Here is a 27,574-nt window from a genome sequence, read left to right on the forward strand (position 1 = left end):
CCGTGCACTGAAAAACTGGCCCTAAGAATCCACGTTGATTTTTGATAATTTTTTTGCTAACAGTGGCACGCTTTTTTTTGTATGGAAAAAAATAACACCACCGACAAAAAAAAAATTTCAAAAATATTGTATAAAAAGTTTTTTGTAAACATTTGTTGGATTTTTCAAAATTTTCTGCATAGCTTGAAATTTGGACTTATATGCTTTTTGTTAGATAATGAGCTGTATTTTCATAAAATTATCTATACATTAATACGTTAACATACATTTTGTCTCCGTTGATTGGGATCAACTTGTCAATTAACGTTAAATTATAGGCATCTAACCGTAATTTATTTTTCATGCAAATATAGGTTCGAGCATTTTTGATGAAGTGTGAAGTAAAGTTTTTTGTGACATAATATTACTTTTCATTTTGTGAATTTGGGGCAAGGTCTAATAAAACAATTGCATGTACTATTTAAAAGAAAAAAACACAAGATGTAAAGTTATACCTTGGGTTTATTAATGCAATATATATATGTACATATATAAACATGGGCCACCCGATAGAGGATAAATGCTTGCAAGCGTATCGTATGAAATCAGTTCTCGTATTATCGTTTTCATACGCCCGATAGCTGTATTACTGTGAATGGCTGTGCTTTTTGCTCACTTTTTATTGTGAACCAGCACAAATCAGCTACGCTTGCTATCGGATTTCATACGACAACATCGATTCGTAATAGAGAATAACAGAATGTAAGCGTCTATCGTGCATCGAACGAATTCCTAATAGGGGGGGGTTTGTCTAAGATCCGAACAAGGCACGAACTTCACTCATCTGTTTAATAGATGAAATCTATTTTGTATGAAATTTAACGTATTAGTAAATAGTTCGCAGTGGGTTGGCTGAAAAAATCCTGGGCAGGATATTTTTAATTAAACATAAAAAAATTAAACTTTTTATATATTTTACACCGATTTGTTTAGTGAATAAATTATATACCGAAAGTATTAAACTTTGGCAAACCTCTCGGGTTGGCAGGTGTGAACAGGTAAGTAATATGCACTAGTAATTTGCACTCTACATTATATAGGGTTTTTGCTTTTGATTGGTATATATCGTTACCATAATTTGCAAAGGCCCTAACCAACACTTTTTTCGAAATTGCATTTTTCACAGATTTTGGTAAAAGGTATTAAAATATACATTCAATAAAAATTTTAAGGTCTTTGTACCAAAAAAAACGGAGTTACACGCTACTTTTTAAAAAGCCCTACCTGTTTTTGATACTCTTTTTTTTGCTTCTACTGTAAAATAAAAGATTTGTTGGTTAAGGCCTTTGTGAATAAGGTAACAATATGTAACCTGTTCATTAAACAAATGAGTGGAAAAAAACATAATTTTTGAATATTTATTTTAAAATATCTTGGCCACAATTTTTTTTAGCCAACCCACTCGTGAAATATTTCCCAGCATGTTAAATTTCATAAAATATGGATTCCATCCTTTAAATAGATGGGTAAAGGTTGTGCCTTATTAAGAACTTCTACTATATTAAAAAAAGTTAAAATAAGACCACTAATTTTTATTTGGCTTACTTTTGATATAAAAAACATTTAACTTATTTTGCTTTGCTCTAGTTTTATTGTAGTTTTTGTTCGTGACTTTATACCAACATAACCACTTTTATTTTATTTCGAGAATTTCAAAATCAGGAACAGTCTTTTTTTTTAATTCCAATTTTTCGAATAACTCGTAAACCGGTTTTGGAAAAAGGTAAATAATCAAACACCCTAGTACGGAGTCTTTGCTGATAATCTGAGTGAGACTGAGAAATTACTAATTTAAAAAGTTCTGAAGGTACACTTTTTACCTGTTTGTACCTACATGCATATGTATGTATATTGAAAATGCCCTTTTCCACTTCGGATATGCTCTTTTGGGAACTCTTTTTGGACCCTCTAGGGGCATCAGCGCACCGCACAGGGCGCCGTAATTGTGCACTTTGCGGACTACACTGGTTTCCTGGGGTATGACTTTCAGATCATCACATATTTACATACATACTTATTACATCTGAGAAGAATTTCGCGGATTATCATTGTCCTATTTTTAAATCACGTTCTTTTACAATCACTTACATACTTAGTAGCCGCACTATGCAAGATGCGCATGTGAAAATAATACTCGAATGTAAATGCTCATGAATGCATACATACGTAGGTATGTACATATGTATATACACCCCCATGCACTTGAATAGGGGCAATGCTTTTTCGCTGTTTTTTCTGAGTTAATTTTCTTTTATGGAATTTTAATTATTTTTTAATTAAAATACAGCTCATTCTCCAACAAAAACCATGTAATCGAAAGTTTTACACTTTGTAGAAAATTACAAAAAAAGAAATCAACTAATATTTATATGTAAAAAATGCGACCATGGGCTATATCGTCGATGATACTGCAAAACGTTCTATGTCACTTATTACCTCTGGTGCTTAATTGATCTGTCATCTGTATCTGATCGCTTCTGGTAATCGTTCATCTTCATCAGCCATAGATAGGCAATTTTGTCATTGGTTTATTAGGGTGTAACGATTCGCAGATGCATTCCAGTGCAAGTAAGAGACCATCTAAGTGTCAAGGGTACTAATAGACATAGAGCGTTATTGTCATATATGTAATACTTCTATATTGATAGTAAGCTAACATCTCAATGTGTAAACATTCCGAAATCAAAGCGAGACAGTCTAGTACTGTTTTTGTCAATGTATTGTGTACTTGAGTGCCGGTTTTGTAAATGTGTCGTGTACGTGTTTATTTATAAACGTATGTTTTCCTTTTCTTTCGTACGTGTTTATTGATATATCTGTACTGTAGTGTTTTCGGACGGTACTAGCTCTTACTGCCAATATAGGAGTATTACATATATGGTTATTGTACTGTTTTCATAGCACATTTATTGTTTATTTTTATTTATTTTTTCTCCAAAGTTTAAAACCCGCGATTATATGGTTTTTGTTAGAAAATAAACTGTATTTTATGGGTAGATTATCGATAGCAATCGAACTTCAGTTGCGTTGCTAGTTGCCAAAACGATATTACAGATGGCAACTGGCAACTTTCAACTAACAACTGCAGTTGCTACATAATGTGTATACAGGCGACTACATTTTAGTGGTTGCTGGGAATGTTTTTGGAGCGTATTTAGGAGCGAAAATTGAAAAGTGTGTCATATATTTAATAATTTGAACGATATTAACATTTTGCAATGCAGTTTGCTTTTACAGAATATGGTGAAAATAACAAACCAATATCTTGAAATTTTAGTTCCCGTGGACAACGCCCTTTTGGCGAAACAAAAGCGAACACTGATTGCAATTTTTTTCCTTTATCAATTGAAGCAGCTCTTTTAAAAGTACCGACACACCCAGTTTTCCAAATTAAAGTCATTGCTGTGGCACTTCCTTCTGCGAAAAATCGAATATGTGCGCAAGCTTTTATGAGCGGAGGTATTGAAGTTGAACGAAGTGGTTCATCTGTTTATTAACCAATTATACTACAGCTTCTTTTGAAAGTCCACAATATGCTTTGAAAATGAACACAAAATGATAACAAAAGAAACCATTAACTTTTGCTTACAGTACACGCGGTAGCTCTAGAGGATTCGAATTATCCTTTAAGTGGCGCCTGATTGAGGACGCGTTCATGCATTTCTCTTCCTCCTAAACAAATAATTGTGATAAATTTAGCTTTATTTCTGTCTTTTCTTTAAAACTCTTTATTTTAATAATTTAATTTTACTCGCACAGCTTGTTTGCAGCCGCTTGCTGGTTGTTGAACTGTCAAATTTCGATTATCGATAACTCTACAGCAACTGACGATAGTTGCCATTCGTAATACAAATTTTCTTTCCAGTTGCATTGCCAGCTGACAACCGAAGCGTGGTTGTGTTGCCATCCGTAATCGACCCATTAATTAAAAAAATAATGGAAATTAAACAAAAGAAAACTAACCCAGAAAACAGCAAAAAAGCATTATTCCTATTCGAGTAAATGGAAGTGTGCTTGCATATTGATATACAAACATTTAATATGAATGAAAAGCAGATGCAAGTCGACTGATGCCACGATGTCTTCATCGCTACATAAGTGCGCGCTGAGTTCAATCCCTGCACTGTTGTATTGCTTTTCTTATCATAAGTACTTTGTGCGCGTGTGGAAAATTTTATGGAGAAATGGAAATTTCCGCTATAATCTATGTGTATGTTGTTGTTTAGGAAACGCATGTGACGCATTTGGCGCCACATAAAGCAATCTCTCAATCATGCGTACATGCAAATACTCGTAGTAATTTACATTAATGAAACTCACGTTCTATACGAAAAATATATTTTTTTGTCCAATATTGACTAATTTCGTCATTCGTGAGCTGTACGCGCAATTGAGTCTCCCTCGTTTGCGAAGCAAGAGCAGTTAACAGATAACAAAACTTGAAACCAAATTTGCGCATGTCGTAACGAGGACTACGATTAATATCTTCTCGGACAGGCGGCCATTAAATCAATGAACATGGTAATGCTGAGATCGAAGGTTGAGCAGGAATTTCTCGCAGCTGTAAAGGATATTAGCGCCGTGTTTAAGGTCTGCCTCATATGGGTTCCGGGACACAGAGATATTGACGGAAATTGCAAAGCCGATGAGCTAGTCAGGAAAGGTACCAATATTTCCCTATGTGAAAACAGATGCACTTTTGGGATACCCATGGCCAACAAGAGGCCAACAGGTCGTGGCCAGAGGACCATAAATAGATAAGAAAGACGAAAGAGCAGCTCTGCCTCCCAAGAGAGGATATCGCAAGGGTCATTGCTTGTGTTACCGGTCATTGGCTATTTGGCAGGCACTCTTCGAGAGGAATATTCTCCAACGAATATTGTAGAAGTTGCAGGGTTGAGGAAGGGGACGAAACCATAGAGCACTTCTTCTGTAGCTGACCAGCTCTGGCCAGGAGGAGAGCAGGATGTTTAGGAAGGCCCTTTTTAGCTCTCTTACGGAACTATCATGCGTAGGAATAAAGCCAATCCTACGCTTTATCAATTTTCGAAATGGTTCTCTGAAGATTAGTCACCGAGGTTCCCGCCTTCTGCAGTGGTACCACAATGGACCTTCAAAAAGGTCTAAGTGAGTTGGTAATTTGAACCGACTACCTCATCAACGTAGCCTAACCTAACCTAAGCTCAACAACGCCGACCTAGTGACTTATCTCCAGAACATACTTAAATTATGGATGAAACACTTTTCCATTCTGTTGAATGATCACAGAATTGAAACCAGTAGAAAGAAGATGAACCTAGCAGCCAGTCCAAGACGATGAAATCGATGTTCCAACACCCGACTATGAGAGACTACGAATATCAGTTTCAAGGATGATGTATTATTATTGTATTTCACATAGACTATTGCAGCTTGCTTCCGATGTAAGCTACAAGTTTGCAATGGGGTGCTCTCGTACTCTTGCAAATTGGGAATAGTATTTTTGCATTTCGTGCAATGTGTAAGACTTCGAGGATACCCCACATTGTGTGAAAAGCTAAAGTCCTCCGGCAATGAACGGACTGGGCCAAATCTTGGTGAGAAAAGCCATTGTGTTGATGGGAAGAAGCATGGAATGTTATTTCTCAGCCATTCTTGATTGATGCGTGCTTTGTGGCTGAGTCCTGTTGGAAGGTCCAACGTCTGCGGCCAAAATGTTTGTCTGCCCGTGGCTTAAGTACTCCCTCTAGGACAGTTTCCCGATAACTTTGCGCATTTATTTAGCGAAGAGCTTGAAATGCTGGCCGACAGGAAAAATGCCAGAAAATTTTACCAGAGATTTAGGCGACTTACGAAAGGTTTCAAGACCAGAGAGATGGGAACCCGATGGTGGCGGCAGAGAAAGAGCGAGGCCGCCACTGCAATGGAAAGACCAAGTGGAGAAGGACTTCGCTAAACTTGGCATTTCCAATTGGCGTCAGTTGTTATGACTTGTGTAGGTGACTGCTGTGATTTATTGAACTTGGTCAGAATCGCTTTGGAGGTAGCGCTAAACCGGAAATAAAGAAGAAAGTATGATCAGGATGACGAAAATAGCGTTTTAACCCCATTAAAGATATTTTCTCAATTTTTGTTTTCTCCTCAAAACTTTTTTGACTAAACTGGTGTACACGTTCTTTTTCCATTGATTTCAAATTTAACTATTTTCGTTCATTTTAGGTCCTTTAACTTTTTGTTTCTCTGAAATGATTAAGTCTAGAGAAATTTTCTTAAAGGGATCAACAATTTAAATTTATTAGTTTTTTAATCATTTAGGCGCGAAAATTAATTTTGTGTTGAGACTTTTTTAGCACCCAATCAATTTCCGGCATCCACGTAGTCATATAAATTTTCGTTATCAAGAAACATATATTTATAGTTGTATGTACTGAGAACATAGTATGCTTATACATTGGGGCATATGTATGTATATACAAACATACATCCGTATGTACAAAATGTTGGCAGATTAAATATTTTTGCTAATTTTTGATTATCCACTAAAATCCAATTACAAACGAAAGGAAGCCACTGATGTTGAACAGTATGCAAAATTAGTTATAATATTTAAAAGCATAAAAAACATTTCATACAATCACGTATGTACATATGTATGCTGTACACTTTCATTGATAACCGGGATCTCTTATCAGCTTGGTGCTACTTACATGTGTACATACATATATACAAATGTATGTACATGCATAAGTATGTATTTAAACAGAATTCGTTTTATTTATGTTGTTTATATTTTCGGACATAAAAGATTTCGTACGAAACTTTTGCTACTGACTGTCGGACTGATAGGGGCTTGTCGACTCCAGTCGCGATTAGAACGTTTTAAACTCTCATTGGAAGCAGATCGAAAATCGGCGCGCAGAAACGAAATCGAACTACTTTTATTGGCGTTCGATCTGCACTTTTTAAGAAAAAAAGTGTAAACGCAACTAATTTACTATTTACTTGCTCGCACGTGATAAGAATCCAAACAAAAAAAAAAAACAATAAATAATAACCGTTTTAAGTGACTCCAAAATTTTTTTTTTTCCAACTCACATGTTTAATTTATGTATTTAATTTATTCATAAGCCTATGAAATTATAAAAACTAAGCAATAAAATGATGCGATTATTACAGTCTCGTGCTACACTATCTGTGACTGCTGCAACGGCCACAGCAACGAAAAGTAATTTGATAACGGTCAAGGATGCAGCCACAAAGTCATTTAATAGATGGCGCCATGTGAGTGCAAAAAAATTTCGTATGTTATAGCTAAATTTGCCTTATAAAGCTGTTATGGCCAGTGTTGCCAGTGGGCCAAAAATAAAAATCGCGAAATAAATGAATCAAATATTTTTTGTTGTTATTATAACTCCATAACAGTGCCAATGTTTAGCATAAAATGATAAGATTTTTAAAGAACAACAGCGTGATAGTGACAATTCGTTGTGATATTTAGCCACATCGCGTGAAAATCAATAGTTTGGTATATGCCCAATTCACTCACCAAAGAGAAAGTACTCCCAACCTTTAACCGGTGAAATCAACTCGAGGGCACGGTAGTCACTTTGGTAAAATGTTACCAAAATTGATAACTTTTATTCTCTTTGTAGAATTGCTTGCTACGTCTGAACATCGAGTCAATTTTTTTTCTACGGTTTCCGAAATTTTTGTAATTTACCGCAATTTAGCTAAAAAAAAGTGGTTCCACCTAATTACGCAGTTAGTAAATGAAAAGTAAATGGTATTGCTAACGCTTGTATCTTTTTTCCGACAAAAAACTGTATATTAGTGCGAAAAAAATACGTTTGCAGTATCTGCATTTAAAAATAAAAGCATTTTTTACAGTACTTTCGCACTTTATACAAAAATTAGAAAAATTTGAAAAAGTTGCACAACAAAATTTTAGTTTAAAGCGTACAAAATAGCGTTGATTTCTGAAGTCTTTTTTTTGCTGACCGCGTCACGTACTTTCTTCCATACAAAGTTACCATGATTCAATAATACAAGGTTAGATAATTATTGACAGCTGCGGTTTGACACTCCCTTACAAAAGGTTGCATTTACGAAGGACGGAGAAAGGGGAAGAATGCCATCTCTTGGTGCGAAAATGGTAGTAGAAAAGTACGCAAAGTAGGAAATTATTAGTGAAATTTCTTTTTGTAAATTCTAATGTATTTGCAGGAAATCTGGCATTTTAAACGAAATGTTGACCGTAATATTGATATATCTACGTGAATTACGTAATTTATGTGCTATTTAGCAGTATAAAAACTTCAAAATGACTCAAACTTAAAATAAGACTACTATGAGATTGATGTAAACATCTAATTTAAAAACAGTTTATGTTTTCATCAGTTAAATATGCTTCATATGCACATACAAGTAAACATATTTCACGAAAGCTTATACTTCTATTTCACACCAAAGCTACACTGTTTCTATGTAAATTTACAAAGAAGCAACACGGTGCCACTGCTAAGGGAGCGGTGCGAGAGAGACAACTGTCAGTTTATCGAACCTTGTATTATTGAATCATGCAAAGTTACTATGTTCAAAAATTTTTTTGAATGAAACGCGAATTCTTAGCCTATTGAAACTTTCACCGTATTATTAATAAGGGTATTCAGACTATCCTCGTTAATGCATTAATTCGTTATCTGGTAACTCGGTAACACTTTCAACTTCGAACGCCCTTATTCTTTTTTTGACCAAAATTACTTTCGAATCAGCTGACGTGAAGTTCTTTTATTTATAAATCTTTATTAATTCAACGACAGAAAGATTTATTGAAATGTATGCTCTTTTCGCGCGAGAAAATTCCAGCAAAAAGTAACAAAAAGGAATCAGCTGACATTTTAACGCGTGTGTTATCACATTATCAGACTTGCCACCTCGTTAATGATAATGATAATAATGATAATGGTAATGATATATTCAGTAATTTACAAAAACAAAACAATGGTGGTGGTAGTAACCGAATACCAAATTACGACCTTAACGAGTATAGTTTGAGTACCCTTAATATAGTTATTATAAATTATAAACACAAAGTTTGTTGTTGTTATAACTACACTTTAATAAAAAATGAATAGACATTGAACAAACGAAAGGAAAATAGTCAAAACTGGTCAAGATATCGTGCCCCTATTTTTTCACCTAACAGTATATACATACATATGTATGTATATGCACTTTTATAACGTATTTCCACGAACATTGTGTATTAAAAAATTTAGGCAGCAAAAAAGTATAAATGCAGTTTTTTGGGAAAACCCGCAGTATTCATCTTTGGAATCAAAAAAAAAAGTATTATACTGCCTAGTATAGTATAGATACGAGCGTTAGGTATTGCACACCACTTTTCGATGGGCTTAGTAGTTTCTGAGAAATTTATTAATCATTAATACTTTATTATTAATTTTTTTGTATGAAAAAATTAAAAATTCATATTCAAACTCAGCACGCTGTATGATAAAATCTAGCTACTAACAAAGAAAATCTATAGATAAATAAAACAGTTATGAATGGTCAAATAAAATGCCCACTGATTTTTTTGCATGAAGTATGGAAAGTAAAGAGAAGATGCGATCAAATAATGTACATTACTTTTTTAAATACCTTTTATATTATTCCAATATCGAAGGCGTAAGTATTTAACGCCCATTTTTATGTCAAAAGAAAAAACTTGGTAACTTTTTGGTAATCTTTTTAAAATTTGTTGGTAACATTTTCTCCAAGTGTGTGGCAACCGTGCTCGAGGGTACCTTTCCTGGCCAATTTATTCCTAACGTTATTCCCTGCAATATCAATATGGCCTGGTACCGAAATGAGGCTGTCTGACTCTAGTCAACGTCTAGCAGTTTAACAGACATTCGACTGCTTCCTTAATGCCAGCTCTGCCTGGGAAACAATGCAGTGATCTGGACGCCTAAATAAAAGGCCCTGCATAAAAGAATCATCCCCTATATTTCCGTCAAGCTTCCATTCATGCGTATAGAAATTCACTGGTGCCATCTTGAAACTACTGCTTCCCGTTCGCTCATTCCCGAAGGAGATGTGTGTGGCGGAAGCACTCAAAAACGCAGAATTCGGAATTCTGAATTTCGCCGGTTAAATTTGAATTTGTTTAGGAACTTCGTGAACGCACGTGTAAATTTTGACTTCCAATGTTATGTCTGTTTTTTATTTTAAGTTGTGCATTCTTTTAGGGTTTTACTAGATATACCGCCAAATGAGTTTGGCTATATGCCAGTTTGATGCTACTGGCCATGGTCCAGAATTGAGTTCAATGTGGAATCCTCCCTGGCGAATTCATCTGCAGCCTAATTTCCGGGAATGGTTCGATGACCGGCGCCTAAAGCTAAATCTACTTCGTCTGAAACCTAACTGTTCAAAAGATGCCAGAGCCATAATGACCGCCAGGATACATGGTAAAATTGTAACAATCTTCAGCGATGGCGAGTACTTACTTCTGCTTGAAAAACAACTGCAAAGCCATGCAGATGGGTTGATTTTCTTTATTCCAAAGATTTAGAGAAAACGTCTGGTCCAAGTTCACACTCAACTTTGGAACCATCGGTGTGCAGCTGATATGTTCAGGCGTAGGGATCAAGTTTCCCGTCCCAGTCAGCATCCGACGGCAGAAGGATATCGAATGGCCCGTGAAATCTTATCTTGGACGACCGCATTTCCTAGTAGATATGTGAAACATCAAAACATGGATGTCAAACGAAGGAGTGTTATGAAATCCTTAGTGTGAAGGCTAAGAATATTTTTGAGGTGTTGGAAGAGGGTTGCCACCATGTTTAAAAAGTTAAATTCAAATTATTTAATAAGTTAAATGAATTATTAAAATACGGGCATCAATCGCAGGTGTTTTGAAATTTTTTTCTTTCTGAACTGTATTTAGCGGGGTTGCCACATGTTTGTAAAATGGAGTTCCACTAAACCATCAGTTATTTAAAGTATGTATCGCGGCGAAGGAGAGTTAACAAGGATTAAGCCTGAAAATAGTTTTTAAGAGGGCTGACACCTCTTTGGACGGTCTAACCCAATTAACTAATACAAAAAGTATATGAAATATAAAAATACCGTAGGCAAACAAAAGAATGTTAAGAAATCTTTGGTTTGCACATTTGGAATGTTTTATGAGGGTTGCCACGTGTTTCAAAAGTTACATTCAAATTATTCAATAAGTTTGATGAATTATTTAAAGATGCGTATCAGTCGAAATGGAAATGGCTTGCCATTTATTCGAACTATCAAATTCCAACTAGTTTTTAATAAAAGCCTTTACTCAGGAACTTTCTTGCTTTCATTGCATCTATTTTTCAATCAGGCTTAAGGAATCTGGTGGAAAATTATAGATCAAGCTCTCAATAATTCCAAAATTATTAGACAAACTCGTCAATAGCTGCTTATTTTCCGCCTTTAAGCAGCATATCTATACAGAGCAGCATGGCTTTTATCTCAAATTTCGCTTTACATAGGATGCAATAGAGAACGGATCTCAAGTCGCTTTCGACAGTTCAGACCATGGCCTACTTGTCGCCAAATTAGGGATGTCGGAAGTTCGCATCATCGCCCTAACTTGGCTTGAGTTCTACCTGCAGAACAGGAAACCATTCGACAATGTTGGCGATAGTCTGACTCCTTAAAGCCTCTTTTCAAGCGTTGTAAGATCTTTTTTATTGAATATGCCGGCGTTATTTAGGATACGGGATTCATACCACATTCCGATCGATTAGAGAGAGTTCTGAGGATTTTACCAAAATTTGCGCTTCGTGGAAAATACTCATTAGCCGGTGTATAATCTTAGATGAAGAATCTTAAACTTAGAGAGTCTTTCTAAAAAAAAAAATTTAAGACATTATCTTCATTCAGTACGAATACAAAATAAATCATCTTCTCACCCTGTCAAAGAATCAACCTACACCAACAAGTGCTTACTATTTATTTGATTAATATATAAAAAAAAGAAAGTAAAAGTTGTGCAGTCATATGATTTCTAATTTTATTTTGCAGCACGGTAAAGTTATCGCTATACGACGAGAAGATCAATCGGTTTGGGAGAGACGTGCGCCTTTTGGACCATCGCATGTGCAAAAGTTGGTGAAAAAAGGTGTCAAGGTTATCGTGCAGCCATCGAATCGGCGAGCCTATCCCATGCAGGTTAGTTAGTCAACGATTAGTATGTAGTAATCTATCGAAATATTTTAAATTCTATACATTCTATACACTAGGCATCATATGAAAGTATAAATTTCATAGTTATTATTTCAATGCAGATAAATTAAAATAAATATTTAAGTATTAGTTCTTACGATATTATTGTATATATAAAATATTAGTTTTTCCATATATATGTATAAAAATATTCTAAAACAAAAGGCGTCAAATGAAAGTATTAACTCGCAAAACAAACAAAAAACTCAGCTTTAGAACTAAATTTAGTATTTCGTATTTCTTGCTTTGCTTTAAAATACTACACGAAGACTTTTGGGACATTGAAGTCTCAGCTCTACGAAAACCCGAAAGTCGCTGATGCCACCAAAAGACAGAGCATATTTTTGCTTGGGCTCGAACTATTGATATACCTTCCAGGTTCTTTCTTGATTGGATATGATTTGATTCTTTCTGCATATCGACAGCTTGGCTCAGCTTGGCGACGAGCGCTGGCTTAGTTAATTTAAGGCTTTCCTTTGCGATAATCGAAAGATAAACATCAAGAGATAGATTAAGGTATTATGATCTAAAAGTCGAACGAAGAAAATCCTTTCTATTATGAAACTACTCGAGCTTAGTTTGTATTTGTTTTTTCGTTTTTTTTTGTGTAAAATAAACTCTACTAAAAAGTGTTTCCTTTTGCCTATTTTTCGGGTTTTTGTTCTTTATTGCGTGCCTTTTACTGCCTATATCGATATTTTGTTTTGCTTTCTTTATTAGCTCTTAGGTCCTGCAAATTCGGGTTATCAGCAATATTCGCTGCAAATTGTCTTAGAAAATTGGCTGTTAGGTGTATAATTATGAGTATCATATACCGTAGTTTTTTTTATTACCATAAATATAAAGTATAATGAAAACTATTTTAAAATAATTTAGCATTAATCACAAATAAAAAGAAAATAAACAAAAAGTTGATTCAATTCACAAGAACAAGCAAATTATTTTTATTATTGCAAAAGTATGCCAACAAGGCAGATCTAAGCACATATTATGTATTTCTACATATAAATTAATGTTTACTTATATTAAAGTACTATTTTACATAGTGTCCACACTTTGTATATGTACAAACATGTCTACGTCACAAGGCATTTTGAACGCGATAAGATATCACTCGACGGGGGGCCAATGCAATAATCTACGACGGAAAACAGAAAACAAAAATAATTTGTAAATAAAAACGTAAATGTTTTTATATTGAGTGACACGTGGTGCCGAAGTATTCAGCACAGAAACCAAGATTATCTCTCATTTATATGTATTGCGTTAAATGATACATATGTATACATATCTATGTATTTATACTGTATATGCATTTATGTATGTAAGTTTATTGTTTTACATTAATAAGGACAACCGCGACAGGTGCAAGACCACAATTAATTAATTAGTTAAATTTAAAATCGCCAGATAAATTTCAATGAATTTGACATGCATATAAATTCAATGATATAATCTCTTTAAAAACCTTTAATAAATCACATTTGCAACTTGATATTCGCTTCATTGTTGTTGTTGTTTAGCTGTGGAAAGGTCTAATAAAATTGAATTATTTGAAGATTAGATTAGGTTGTTAAAATTTTGGAGATATTTAATAGCGAATTCTAGTATTTTTTTGGGGCAACGCAATTTTTTAACCTCTATGTTGTGTACATATGTATATACATATATATGTACTATTAGCTGTATATTGATGCACAATGTTTATATATGTATGTATGTAGTAATTACAATATCAGCAATACAAATGCAAAAAAAAAATTTTGTTTAAATTGTATATGTTATGCCGAATTTAAACTAGGCATAAAAAGTAATTGGCGACATTTAAAAACTTTAATTTCCATTTGGAAACTTCAAGTTCGTTTCCAGCTGTTTTTATATTTATTAGCAACGATGTGGCAATTTTTTAATGTTCAACTTTGTCTTTAAAATGTTTTCATTTATTTATTTTTTTGATATGTATATCGAATCTTATAGATTAACAATTTATTTCAGTTCAAATTAATATTATGTTTTTCAAATACTTGTTTATTAAACAACAATTTCCATATCACACAGGTTTACATGCATTCTGGCGCCACTGTACAGGAGGACATAAGTGAGGCGTCTGTGATATTTGGTGTAAAACAGGTGCCCATAGATGCGCTAATTCCAGGCAAAACATATTGCTTCTTCTCGCACACGATTAAGGCTCAAGAGTCGAATATGCCATTGCTGGATGCCGTTTTAGAAAAAGTAAGTATTCTTTAATTAAATTCAAACTCTATAAATATGAACTAAGAACAAAACACTAAAAAATGATTTGAGTATTCACAACGGTGTCGTATTGTTCTATGTCGTAAACTTTAAAAGCCTTAATAAGAGGATTTGAAACAACAACCAACTATATTTTAACACTGTGAAAATTCATAATACGACTTTCATGCATCTCTCCTTTGCGGATTCGCGCCAGTTGTTCATCACAAGTGCGGACAGGGGACAGGTCCTTCTGCACTTGGTTCTACCATTGTGTTCGTGGGCGCCCTTGCTTTCGTTGTCCACCCATTGGTGCGAAGTCGAAGGATCTTTTCACCGGAGCGTCGTCATGCATGCGTACAACATGTCCAAGCCAGCGCAATCGTTGTAATTTTATACGCTTAACTATGTCCGTGTCATTTAAAAGCTCATACAGTTCGTTATTCCATCTTCTTCGGTACTCCCCGCCCACGCGATCGGGTCATAACCTTTCGTAGAATACTTGTCTCGAAAGCCCCAAAGCCCCCTCATCTTTGTTGCTTTTCAATTGCCTACCGATCCTCAAGTAGCACCTGTTGGCAAGAGTTATTCTTCACTTAATCTCCAGACTGACATTATTGGTGGTGTTTATGCTGCATCCTAAGTAAACAAAGTCCTTCACTACTTCAAAGTTATGACTCCCAATGGTGACGTGTATTCCAATACGCGAAGGCTTTTTTGTTCACCGCTCGACCAACCTCGTTAGCTTCCTTATCTAAGCTGCAAAATGCTGCGCTGACATCACTGGAGTTCGGCCAATATCATCTGCGTATGCCAGCAGCTTCGTGTTTTGCTGTATATGGTGCCGCTTCGGTTCAGATTTGTCGCTCTTATAACATTTTCCACCATCTACCCACCATCAGATTAAACAAATCTCATGAGAGCGCGCGGAGAGGTGCTTCCCAATTTGGACGGAGCTGAAAGTTGTGCTCAACGTCACTCTACATAGCCGTATTAGTTTTGCGGGGATCCCAAATTTAGACATGACATTGTACAGGCAGCTTCTCTTCGTCCTATCAAAAGCAGCTTTAAAATCAAAAAAAAAAAAAAAGATAGTGCGTGCGGATTTGCATATTGACTATCTTCCAGAATTTAACGTGCTATGAAAATCTGGTCAATGGCGGACTTACGAGGTCTGCATATACACTGATAAAGTCCAATCAGTTGGTTCGTGAAGTGCTTTAGTCTTTCACACAGTACCGGAGAGATTTTTTCCACAGACGAAAATGGAACTCTGGTTACAAATATTCAGAGTACACTTGAGATATGGAGGGAACACTTATCAACGCCTTTGAGTTAGCACGCAGGTGGTGCATTTTATGGAGAAGAACTGGAACCAATGTATGAAGGCGGAGCTCATGTCCTTCCACACGACCAAGACGAGGCGTTAACTAACAGCAATTATGAGGCTTACAAATAACAATGCCCACATAGCTGATGGTATACCGGCTGAGCTGTTCAAAAGTCAGCGGCGAAGAGATGGTAGGGTGCATGTACCAGCTATTAAGCATAATTTGGTCTGATGCATACATGCCTGAAGATTGAAATCGAATTGAATACTTTGCCCAATCCACACAGAAGGGAGACCCCGCCCAATTATCGTGGAATAAGCCTTTTAATATTGCATACAAGGTCCTGTCGACTATTTTGAAATAATTTAAAACCTCTTCCGCCGCATTATTTATGGTCGAGCCATGAGGAGTTGCTTGGTTAGGTATTATTTGTAGCGATGAAGGGGAGTTGCCCATCTTTCTGCTATAATCGGCGCAACATAAAATGTTTTGACCGATCCGGTGTGATTTCAGCCTTAGCCACAGGATTAAATCAATGAATTTATTTCGGTTGATTGCACCCGTGTTTCGTGGTGGTTGGATAGTAAGGTTGTCTAGAAAAAACCTTCACCTACTTACACATAGTCACGAACTACACGGTAAGCCCAAATAGTAATCGAAATTATAAAACGCCCGTACATTTTGCACGAATTTATCATTACGAAATGACAGCACTTTTAGTGAAAACAATGTCAAAGTTGGTCTTTTGAAAAAGTAAATTTATTAATTCGTTAACTTTATAAGTTATTAATTCATAATACTCGTACACAAACATATATGTACATTAGGGCGGGTCAGTTTTTTTTTTTTTTTGTTGACTATGCGCATATAGCATAGGAGGATTCTATGTGTAATTCTAAGCAAATTTTCCGAAGAAACCATGCGTCTAAAATCAATTTGAAGTTTGCCAAATTGCGGAAATAGATTTCGAAGAAAATATAAAAAATTCCACTGTTGTGGCCTCTGATGGAAGTTTTAAGAAAAAGGTAAGTCCAGAAAAGGATTCTTCATACCAAAACAGCGCTTATAGTATGTTCTTATACAAAATTTTAGGCACTTCTTCACGACACTACAGCAAAATGATAAATAAGCTATTTTCGCGATTTGGTAAACTCCAAATTGATTTTAGACCCACGGTTTCTTCGCCAAATTTGCTTAACACTGCACGTAGAATCCCTCTGTGCTTTACGCGCATAGTCGAAAAAATCTCCCACACAAATTGACCAGCCCTAATGTCCATATTCTACTATCTACTCATTTGTTAATACATATGCCACATATTCGCAGTGAATTACATTATAATCAACCTGCCACTCTGATTTTGATGGCTTTTCACAGAATATCCGTTTGATTGATTACGAACGCATAGTGGACGAGCGTGGCGCACGTCAAGTTGCATTTGGCAAATACGCTGGCGTAGCGGGAATGGTGAATATCCTACATGGCGTTGGGTTACGTCTGCTGGCATTGGGACATCACACTCCCTTTATGCACATCGGGCCGGCGCATAATTACCGCAACTCATCAATGGCGCGACAGGCAATACGAGATTGTGGCTATGAAATATCATTGGGCATGATGCCTAAATCCATTGGGCCATTGACCTTTGTGTTCACTGGCTCGGGCAATGTATCACAAGGTGCACAGGAAGTGTTTCAGGAATTGCCTATAGAATATGTGCCGCCTGAGATGCTGCGCAAGGTGGCGGAACATGGCAGTAAGTAGCAGGCAATGACATGTTTGCAACAAAGCAATTAACGTACTGTGTGTGTGTGTGTGTTTTGTGTTCGTAGGTCAGAACAAGTTGTATGGCTGCGAAGTAAGCCGTACGGATCACTTGGAGCGACGTGAAGGTGGAGGCTTTGATGCACGTGAATATGATGAGTTTCCAGAGCGTTACATCTCTACATTCAGTTCGAAAATCGCACCCTATGCTTCGGTGATTATTAATGGTATTTACTGGGCGGTAGGTAGTCCGAAATTGATTAGCATACCGGATGCTAAAAATTTGCTGCGACCAGCAAATACGCCTTGGTTACCCACTAGCAAGGGCAGTCCAGCGTTGCCGCATCGCATGTTGGCTATCTGTGATATTTCTGCTGATCCTGGCGGTTCCATTGAGTTCATGAACGAATGCACCACAATTGATACGCCATTCTGTTTATATGATGCGGATCGTAACAAGGATATGAAGAGCTTTAAGGGACCAGGTGTTTTGGTGTGCTCAATTGATAATATGCCTACACAGCTACCGCGTGAATCGACCGACTACTTTGGAGAACTACTAAGTCCATTTGTGTATGATATAATTAAAAGTGATGCGAAGAAACCACTTGAGGAAGAGAACTTTTTATATCCCATTAAGTCGGTAAGTGCTTGTGTAAAAGGACAACTGTTGTGTTTTGTCTCTTTTCCAACTATGTATACTACATTTCACGTTTTGTTTAGCAATTATTACTACAAAATCGGGTAGGTTGCATCAGAAATTAGGCACACGTTAGCGCTCCAATTATGGCCTTGTACTGTGGCTGTGGTTGTGGTCTTGCTCATTTTGATGGCTCCATTCCCGAGGATGGCTGTTGATGGCGCTTGACTAAATCCAATGCGTTCCCTGTGGAGATAAACACGTTCCACCGCGGTCAAAGCGGGTCATCGGGCCGGGTTTCTTTCTCACTCCCTCTCTATTTTTCTATCCGAGTACACCAGTTTTTTTTTGTTACTTATCCCATGAGGTCTTCCCATACATAGTCGAAATGTTGTAAAATTAAACAAACAGATTTTTTAAACCCTTAAATTGCTAATGGTCTGAAATATGAGTTTTATATATTGTCGCTACTGGTGGGTAGGCACTCTGGCCAATGGTAATCAACTATTACCACTTTGCATGGTTGTAAGCCATGCAGAGCTCGCAAAAGATTCCGGAAGCAGTGCCCGGAGAATGCATCAGATTACGCCGATCATAATTTGAACTGCCATCAAATTGTAACTTAAGAAAGTTTTATTATGTGACAGTTGAGAAGTGCATGAGCAAAAATTTCATTTAATTAATGAAGGAAATTTTTGCACATGCTGTAGTACATAAAATGCATTTAGTCGCCTGCTGTTAGCAGTCGCGCCTAAATAGTTACCATGTCAAACTACCGAATTTGAAAATGGCTATTTTTCAGGAGAGCAAAGAAACGGCTGTAGAACATGTTGCTGTCATTAGGAGAAAGTGTGGCATTCGGCACTTTGTTAAAGCCAGTATCCTCTGCTTCTAATAAGACTAGAAATTTGACGATTTGGCAACTTGTGTATCATTCTAAACGCATGCGCAAGGTATCGTAATTGAAAAAAGCATTTTTGCACGTTCGATAGTTTGACATGGTAGCGACGATATATTTAACACCTATTATTTATGCATAACGACGTGAGCTTAGTCAAACCCCGTCACTCCTTTTCGCATCGATTAATACAATAATGAGTAGGCAAATATAGCGCCCGACGACTTTCGCTCCGAATTTGTCTTGCCTTGTGCTATTAAACCACGATTTATTCCAGCGACTAAGAGAGGAAATTTACCTTCAAAATAATGGTAATAAAATAATGCCGGTAGGTGTTATATTGCCTTAGTTGAAAGCGATCTTTTTATATCATACTTCGCTAGATATACGAAATATAAGGTCGTTAAGTCAAAAATCTGCAAAAACTTCCCGGTTGCTCTTTTGCAAAGTTCCAGCAGCTATTAATATCAATATAAAAAACAAGTCCATTGCTTTCGAAAGATCCTTCTACTGGAGCACGGCCAGTCATACTTACGACAGAAATAAGCCAGTTAACCGTCGGCTTTGTCAAAATATTCCCTATAAACTTTTGTCCACTTCCAAGCTTCTTCAAGTCCTTAGGTTAGGGTAGACGCTGTTAGGAGGTCGTCGTGGGGACTAACTACCTTCATGATATTTCGAACGTGAACCACTACTCAATCGATGAAACGGCGCGAGAATTTCAAGTTTCGTTATTAAATGCGAGCCAAAATACCCTAGCCCCGCGAATGTTGGTCAGAGGGTGTTGAGGTGATTCTACCTTATCCTCAAGTTAACTGCAGGTGTGAGTTTTAGTCTAACCTCGTAAATTCCGATAGAACCATGTGGAGATCTTATTGTTTACAGTGACCTTTCAGAAATGCAACCAAACACGGGCCGTGTAGATTTCCGAGCATAAAGAGCTCCTTTGACCGTATCCGGTCCACTTTGATCCATAAGGACCTTGCAATTTTAATTGTCCTAGTTTTTGCCCGATGTAAGCTGACTTGAAGACCAAGAGTGAGTCACACAGGTGTCAGTGTCACGCCCACCTTCGCGGTGCCATAAAGGGTTCCCTCCCTCGTGTGCTCGTAAGCCATACCACTTACCGCAATGCCACTGTGGCCTGGTACACATGAAAGTCTAATTATATAATTTCAGATGCTTATTGATGCCATACTCACAAGAACTGTGTCTTTAATGGCAGTCACTTCTGCCTACAGAAGTCTGGACGCTTTAAACTGATGTTGATGGAGAGCTCATGGCAGATGACTCCTTCGCTAACTCTTCCATCAAGCTTCGACCCATCGCTCCAATCCACTCGCCGCACCCAATCATTTTCTGAGGTAATATGTGTGGAGAAGAGGCTGATTGTAGCCGTTTCAGTGACGCAGTGATCCGTATAATCAGGAACGAAATCGACACTTTCAAACAATTTTGGTTGTCCAGACGTCGAGTTGTTTGTCATCCGGTTTCTCTGAGCCTTACTACCTTATGTCTTCACCAGGCGAGAACTCCATATCCTCGGTGATACTGCAAAACGTTCTATGTCACTTATTACCTCTGGTGATTCATTAATCTGGCAATCGTTCATCTTCATCAGGCAGAGATAGACAGTTTTGTCATTCGTTTATTAGGGTGTAACGATTTGCAGATCCATTCCGGTGCAAGTAAGAGACCATCTAATTGTCAAGGGTACTAATAGACATAGACCGTTTTGCAGTTTCACCGACGATACAAACAGTTAACCCATAATTATGGTTTCTTGGAGCCAATAAATTACATCCAAGATATCGGACGCATTCCTCACCCTTCCCTCAATGTTAGTTATACACGATAACCTCCTATTTACATTGGATCAGAACCAAGTACTTTAATTGACACACGGCATACCCTTTTTTCCCGCTCCGATAGCAAGCCATTTAAAACCACTACCCAACGCAGATGTGACAAAACCCCACCTTTCAAGATGCCTCTGCTCCTACATCTAGGTTTTTTTTTTTAATTCATGTATCGTTGAGGAACCCCCTGCCTAGTAAGGTGGAGGAGTACATCGGTACTACTTGTTGGTATTTCCAGTTTGAAGAACTTCGTCATCCAAATGCAATAATTTCGACTGAAACACAGAGCTACCTTGTCATGTAAAAAGGAGCCTTCTGGGTTATATGCCACAGTCCGCTGCAGCGATGCTATATGTATAGCTGATGTTAATATCCTTCCGGGGCTTACGTAACACACTGTTCCAGTTGGTTCTAAATATTACGGAAAAAATCTTAAAGTTTATACGCATCTTTTCTCGAAAGCTACGGTTCCACAAATCGAATGCGCAATCACCCCTCTTATTATAAGATAATCCTGTAAAAGAATAGGTGTAAAAGCTTATTTTGTCCTGCACATTATGTCATGAGTTGAGTCTTGATGTAAAGAGTAGATAATTATTCTTTTTGGGGCCTATGCTTAGCGCGTTCTGTAGTAGGTTTAAAATCTAGTCTCCAAATCTACGTCTGGTTAGGATGAAAATGTAGGTAATCTGCGTACCTTTGATCATCGAAGGCAGAGTGGTTTGTCTCCTACGATAGACCATAATAGAGGATTTATCTATCGCAGCAAACCATCTGACTTTTTCCTGTCCCAAAGTGGATGAAATGGTTCCGGATTCAACTACGCTTGTTATCCCGTGGCTCATAGTATTGTCAACCCATTATGCGTCAGACGAAATTGTCTTTTTAAAAGCATGTTTAGTTATCGGAAGCCCTCTTTATGTTCCAGCCAACCTACGGCGATGTTTTTGTTCTCCATAGACTATTTGATTTTACTTGTGAGACTCTGAAGTTCGTGGCCGGTAGATCCTTTTGGAAGACATACATATTGATTTTTACCCGAAGTTTTTCTGTAAGTAAACTGTCGGTGAAGGCAAACCCATACCCTTAGGATGTACAGGACTGCCGCGTCCTACTATTGAAGAGGCAGGGATCCTCACACTTAGCATACTCTGAATAGTGGTATTATGTAGAGGGGCATATGAGGAAGTCTCCTTTAGAGATGAGCTGGGAAGATCTCAGAAATAGTTTTTTTGCATTTTCTGGCAACCGGAAATCTTGAGTTAATGAACTTTTGAAAAACATGTGCGACGTACACGTACATACATACATACAGGATTCATAGCAGTCGGCAAAGACCCTAACCTTTCTCTGAGCGATTTTTACTCTTGGTTTGTATAGAATGGACGGAGTTTTAAGGAATTTCGGTTCAGTTTCCTTTGAAAGGGAAAATTTACACCAAATAACGACGTGACGCAGAACAAACTCAACTTAACTCCTGACACACCACCCCTGCTGCCACTTTTTTCTTTGTTTGATTTATGTTGCTTTAGAAACACTACTTCTCATCTGCCTTTGCATCGGGGGAGGTTCAAATATTTTTTGAAACAGTTTCTAAAGACAACGTCTTATTGAAAAGTCCTATCTTTCAGCGTTTATTTAGAAGAGCTTTTCATTTTCTCGACTGGGATGTAATGCACTTGTACGCATGATAAAAACATAGCAAGGTATAACCGTTCTCCCAATTTGTCGGCCATGATTTTTTTTTGAAGTTTGCCAACATTTTAAAATCATATAAAAATGAAAATAAAAAATTGAAATTGTACGAAATTGTTGTTGCTTGAGATTGAAAATGAAAATGTGTGTGTGAGTTTGTGAGTAAATTTAAAAATTAAATTGTTTGGAAACGTCAAGAATTTTAAAAGTGACTCTCAGCGGTTCTACCTTACTATATTTTTATCATGCTTGTACGTATATGCGAGAGATTTGCTGGCTAAAAATAGAAACAACTTGCTGATAAGGTAGACACTTGAGTTAAGATTTCCCAGCCGGGAGGCATACATATCGTCGTTTAAAGTACAAAACCGCGTAACTGACATTTGCAGCCAAAAATTGGGTCTGCTCACACAAGGTCTTGGCTCAATCCTTATCCATTCGTATTGAAATATACTAGCCAAAATGCGATTGCTTTATTGAAAAAGAGAACCATTTTGAAACATGAGTGTTTTAACTCTCTTGAAAATAATTTATGCAACCCCACATACGCGGTTCTGCATTTTGTTGATACGCGCTTTTGTACTTAAATCGACGATATATATGTAGGTGCCGTTAGTACTGGAACTAACGTAATAACTGATAGGGACTGTGTGTAAGTTTTGGCTTCTCTTAGTCTGAAAATTACAATTTATACTTTACATTCGATGATAAAGCATTATTATGGAAACACAAAATGTAAAAATTTTGTACTATTTATGTTTATATGCCAATACTTAAACCGCCTTTTATTTTTATAGGCCATCATTGCCAGCAATGGTAAGCTGACTGATAATTTCCAGTACATACAGGAGTTGCGTGAATCAAACGGGTATTTCGAAATAGACTTTAGTGCTTACTAATTACTAACGAACTTGTTCTGTCTAAATTTACAGTTGCCGCTCTCGCCACAAAATCGAAGGCCGCTTAGATTCCGACAAAAAAGTGCTCGTACTTGGTGCTGGTATGGTCTCAGCGCCTCTTGTCGAATGGCTCGCACGCGAAAGAGACGTCTCCATCACTGTCTGCTCGGCGCTGAAAGAGGAAGCTGATCGCCTTGCTAAGCAATACAATGGCGTGGACAGTGTCTATCTCAACGTCACGGAGGGCACAGAGCACTTACAAGAGTTGTGTGCCAAGTCAGATGTTGTCATTTCTCTGTTGCCTTACAGTCTACACGGCATGGTAGCCAAGTGCTGTGTAGCCGAGAAGACGCATATGGTAACGGCCAGTTACTTGAATGACGAAATTATGGAACTGCATGACGAAGCGCGCCGAAATGGTGTTACCATCATGAATGAGGTGGGTCTGGACCCAGGCATTGATCACCTGCTAGCACTGGAGTGCATCGATGAGGTGAAGGAGAAGGGCGGTGTCATTGAATCGTTTGTTAGTTTCTGTGGTGGCCTGCCAGCGCCCGAGCACTCGGACAACGCATTGCGGTATAAATTTTCTTGGTCGCCGCGTGGTGTGCTCTTGAATACTTTGTCAGCGGCAAAGTATTTGAGTAAAGGCCAAATTGTGGAAATATCTGGTGGCGGTGATTTGATGTCGAATCCTAGAAGTCTAAATTTCTTGCCCGGTTTCGCACTAGAAGGTTTTCCTAATCGCGACTCAACGAAGTACGCTGAACTCTACGGGCTGGGGCGAGATGTGCATACATTGCTGCGTGGCACCATTCGCTATAAAGGCTTCTCAGAGTGTGTACAGCCAATGCAATTGCTCGGCTTGATCGACCCAGAACCACACCCAATGTTGCATCCGCACGGACCGGAGGTCACTTGGCGGCAACTGGTGATAAATATGCTGGGTATGTCCGATTCTAGTATTTTCTATGAGAATTTGAAACAAAAAGTGATAGAGCGCATCGGAAACGCTGATGGTCTGGAGAGTTTAGGACTGCTGGAAGATACACCGGTTGAAAAGATGAATACACCATTGGATACGCTAAGTCACTATCTCGCGAAGCGCTTGGCTTTTGGTGAGTTCGACTAACTGTTTGGTTAATTTATGTTAAAATTTATTTAATTCCAAATTGCAGAGCCGCATGAACGTGACTTGGTCATACTACGCCACGAAGTGGGCATACGCTGGCAGGACGGTCGTCGTGAGGAGCGTGGCATCAACTTTGTCGTCTACGGCCAACCGGGTGGACACTCGGCTATGGCTCAGACGGTTGGACAGCCGGCAGCAATAGCAGCTAAAATGATATTGGATGGTGAGTTTGTGAATTCATCTTTTAATTTGTCTCAAGTGCAAATATCTATATTTTATAGGTGAAATACAAGAACGCGGTGTATGTCTACCCTTTACACCCGATATCTACCGACCACTGTTGCAACGGTTACGCGCCGAGGGCCTTACAGCTACGGAGACAACTAGAATTATAAATTAAGCTTAGATGATTGATTTTATTTTTGATGTATATAATATAATTTTAACGGCCTAAGATAACGTGTCTATAATTTTTATAACAAAATTTTTGTACAAAGAAATATTTATTTAAAAAAAGTTATATTCTACAATTTTATTGAGCTTGAGGCTGATAAAAGTTTAGCTACTATTTCGGAGATCGCCACATCTTCTCATCAGACTTCTTCAATTGCGACTTTTTCCACTTTTTTCATGTGTTAAGCCAACTGCAATCAAGCGCAGCTATTCCGCTGCTATTTACACTTGATCATGTGGCTGTTGGTTTTTTTTTATTAATTCTATTTTTAGAATGTTTAACTTTTAGGTATTTCGTAAAGTTATTTATTTATTTATTTATTTATTTATGACTTTATAACAATTATCTTCAACAATTTTATTGAGTTTCAGGCCGTTTTTAATGAACATTTTTGTAAAAAAAAACAATTTACATTTTGGCAGAAGTTATAGCTGCTATTTCGGAGATCACCACATGTCCCATTAGACTTCTTCAACTGGGATTCGATTCGCAAAAATTTTCATTAAAAACGGCCTCAAGCTCAATAAAATTGTTGAATATAATTGTTATAAGGTCATAAATAACAAAAACCGATGTTTTAAAAAAGTATATAAACTTTCTTGTTTAAAACTTTTAATACACACATTGATATAACCGAAGTTTTAAACTTCCTTTTTACCAAAACCATGAGCGAAACCTTTACTAACTTCTCCGTCTTTAAAGAAGAAAATACAGAAGCCCCTTCCTGTAAAAATGGGTTCACTTCAATAAATATATCAATGCACAAAAACTTAGGCTTCATATGGAAATGGAGAGCATAGTTACGAACTGGACGCAAACAATTTTGTATTTTTTAAAGAGTACAAATCATTGAGCACCTGGAACGCAATTAGTATGTTATTCTGACATTGACAGCTTTTTCGCTCTGGAAATAATGATAAAAAGTCAGTATCATATCATCGCGGAACTAAATGAATCACTTTACGCTTGAACAACGTCGGGAAATTATGCAAACTCATCGGACAACGATCTTGCTTGAAAAATAATCTTTTCTGACGATGGGCATTTTCAACTCGGCGGCTATGTTAACAAGAAAAACTGCCGCATCTGGGGACCGAAAAGCCCGAACGTGATCGTCGAGATGCCAATGCATCCACAGAGAGTAACAGTTTCGTGCGGATTTTGGAACGATGGCGTTATTGGCCCATGTTTCTTTGAAAATTTTGCTGGAAGCGCCATTGCGGTCAACGGTGAGCGCTACAGAGGCATACATGATAAACAATTTTTTGTGATCAGAAATTGAAAACATAAACTTGGAAGATTTTTGGTTTCGGAGGGATGGCTTGTCATGTCACACAGCCACATAACAATCGATCCGATCTTTTTCGTGCCAAGTTAGACAATCGCACAGAGAAACCGATTGGTCGAACGACTTAAGGACTGGACACTCTAGATTTATAGGAGGTTTCGATTTCATACCTGATCGCACAGATTACTGCGCCACCAAATGGCTCCTAGGAGCTTCTTTCCCTCAAGGAAGGAGTGGGCCGGGCGGAACTTCTGCAGAGAGGTGCTTCTTCACGGATGGATCGAAACTGGACGGCTGGGTTGTTGGTGGGGTCTCCTGTCGAGAGCTTACCATCAGCACTAAGTTCAGGCTCCCGAACTTCTGCAGTGTATTTCAGGCGGAAGTGGCTGCTATCAAGGAGGCGTGGATTCACTGCGCCGGAGTACAATAACAGTCAGGCAGGTGAGCATATATTCTGATAGCCAAGCGACTAACAGGGCCTTGAGTACATTGAAGGTGCGCTCTTACTTGATTAAATAATATCTGCTCTCTCTTTCGGGTGCCTCGGATTACTTCTGTTTTAGGCTTATTTGGGTTCCGGGTCACAACAACATTGACGGGAGCTGTATGGCTGACGAATTGGCCAGGGAGGCACTCGTGAAACGCTATCTCCGGACAAGGAGCGGCTGGGGGTGTCAACGATTGCTTGAGGTACACTTTTGGATAGATGGGCCTCTTGTCAGTTCAGCGAGCACTGGGCGAAAACCACGACATGCGCGATCTCAAGGTCCTTCTGGGCAATGGTGGAGGACACTACTCAAACTAACAAAGCCACAGATCTCTCTTTTGGTGGGGGTTTTAACGTCTCACTGTCAAATCGGTATTCACGCAGTAAGGCTGAATATACTACCGGACTCTGTATGTCGCAGTTGCCTGGAAGAAGACGAGGTGGAATCACCTCAACACTACCTTCTTTGGTGACCAGCATTTGCGAAGCTAAGGTTGACATACTTTAGCTCTTAAGTCCTAAATAGTCCCGAGGAGCTCTGAGGCATTGAGATTAGCCGAATTCGTAAATACATAATCGGCTCGGGGAGTTTTATCGATAAAGTATA

At 37.7% G+C, this 27,574-nt stretch overlaps 1 protein-coding gene across 1 annotated transcript; it reads left to right on the forward strand.

Annotated features, from left to right (window-relative positions):
- The first annotated feature begins 6,879 nt into the window (after positions 1-6,879).
- On the forward strand, positions 6,880-25,386 carry LKRSDH (lysine ketoglutarate reductase/saccharopine dehydrogenase). Its single transcript, XM_017609253.1, has 9 exons — positions 6,880-7,299; positions 12,085-12,231; positions 14,344-14,520; positions 17,229-17,607; positions 17,684-18,258; positions 23,505-23,575; positions 23,640-24,724; positions 24,785-24,961; positions 25,020-25,386. Exons 1-9 carry the CDS (start codon positions 7,177-7,179, stop codon positions 25,136-25,138), a joined length of 2,853 nt encoding a protein of 950 aa, XP_017464742.1. The 5' UTR covers positions 6,880-7,176; the 3' UTR covers positions 25,139-25,386.
- Positions 25,387-27,574: the final 2,188 nt, after the last annotated feature.

This window comes from Rhagoletis zephyria, unplaced genomic scaffold (genome assembly GCF_001687245.7).
Source record: "Rhagoletis zephyria isolate East Lansing unplaced genomic scaffold, Rhagoletis_zephyria_1.1 Rzeph_scaffold_00206, whole genome shotgun sequence".
NCBI lineage: Eukaryota > Metazoa > Arthropoda > Insecta > Diptera > Tephritidae > Rhagoletis > Rhagoletis zephyria.

What these genes read in the sequence shown, in the direction of transcription:
- LKRSDH (XM_017609253.1), top strand. Translation starts at nt 7,177, where the DNA reads ATGATGCGATTATTACAGTCTCGTGCTACACTATCTGTGACTGCTGCA. An exon ending in TGGATGCCGTTTTAGAAAAA is followed by an intron (nt 14,521 to 17,228) that starts GTAAGTATTCTT and finishes GGCTTTTCACAG; the next exon opens with AATATCCGTTTGATTGATTA. An exon ending in CGCGAAGCGCTTGGCTTTTG is followed by an intron (nt 24,725 to 24,784) that starts GTGAGTTCGACT and finishes TCCAAATTGCAG; the next exon opens with AGCCGCATGAACGTGACTTG.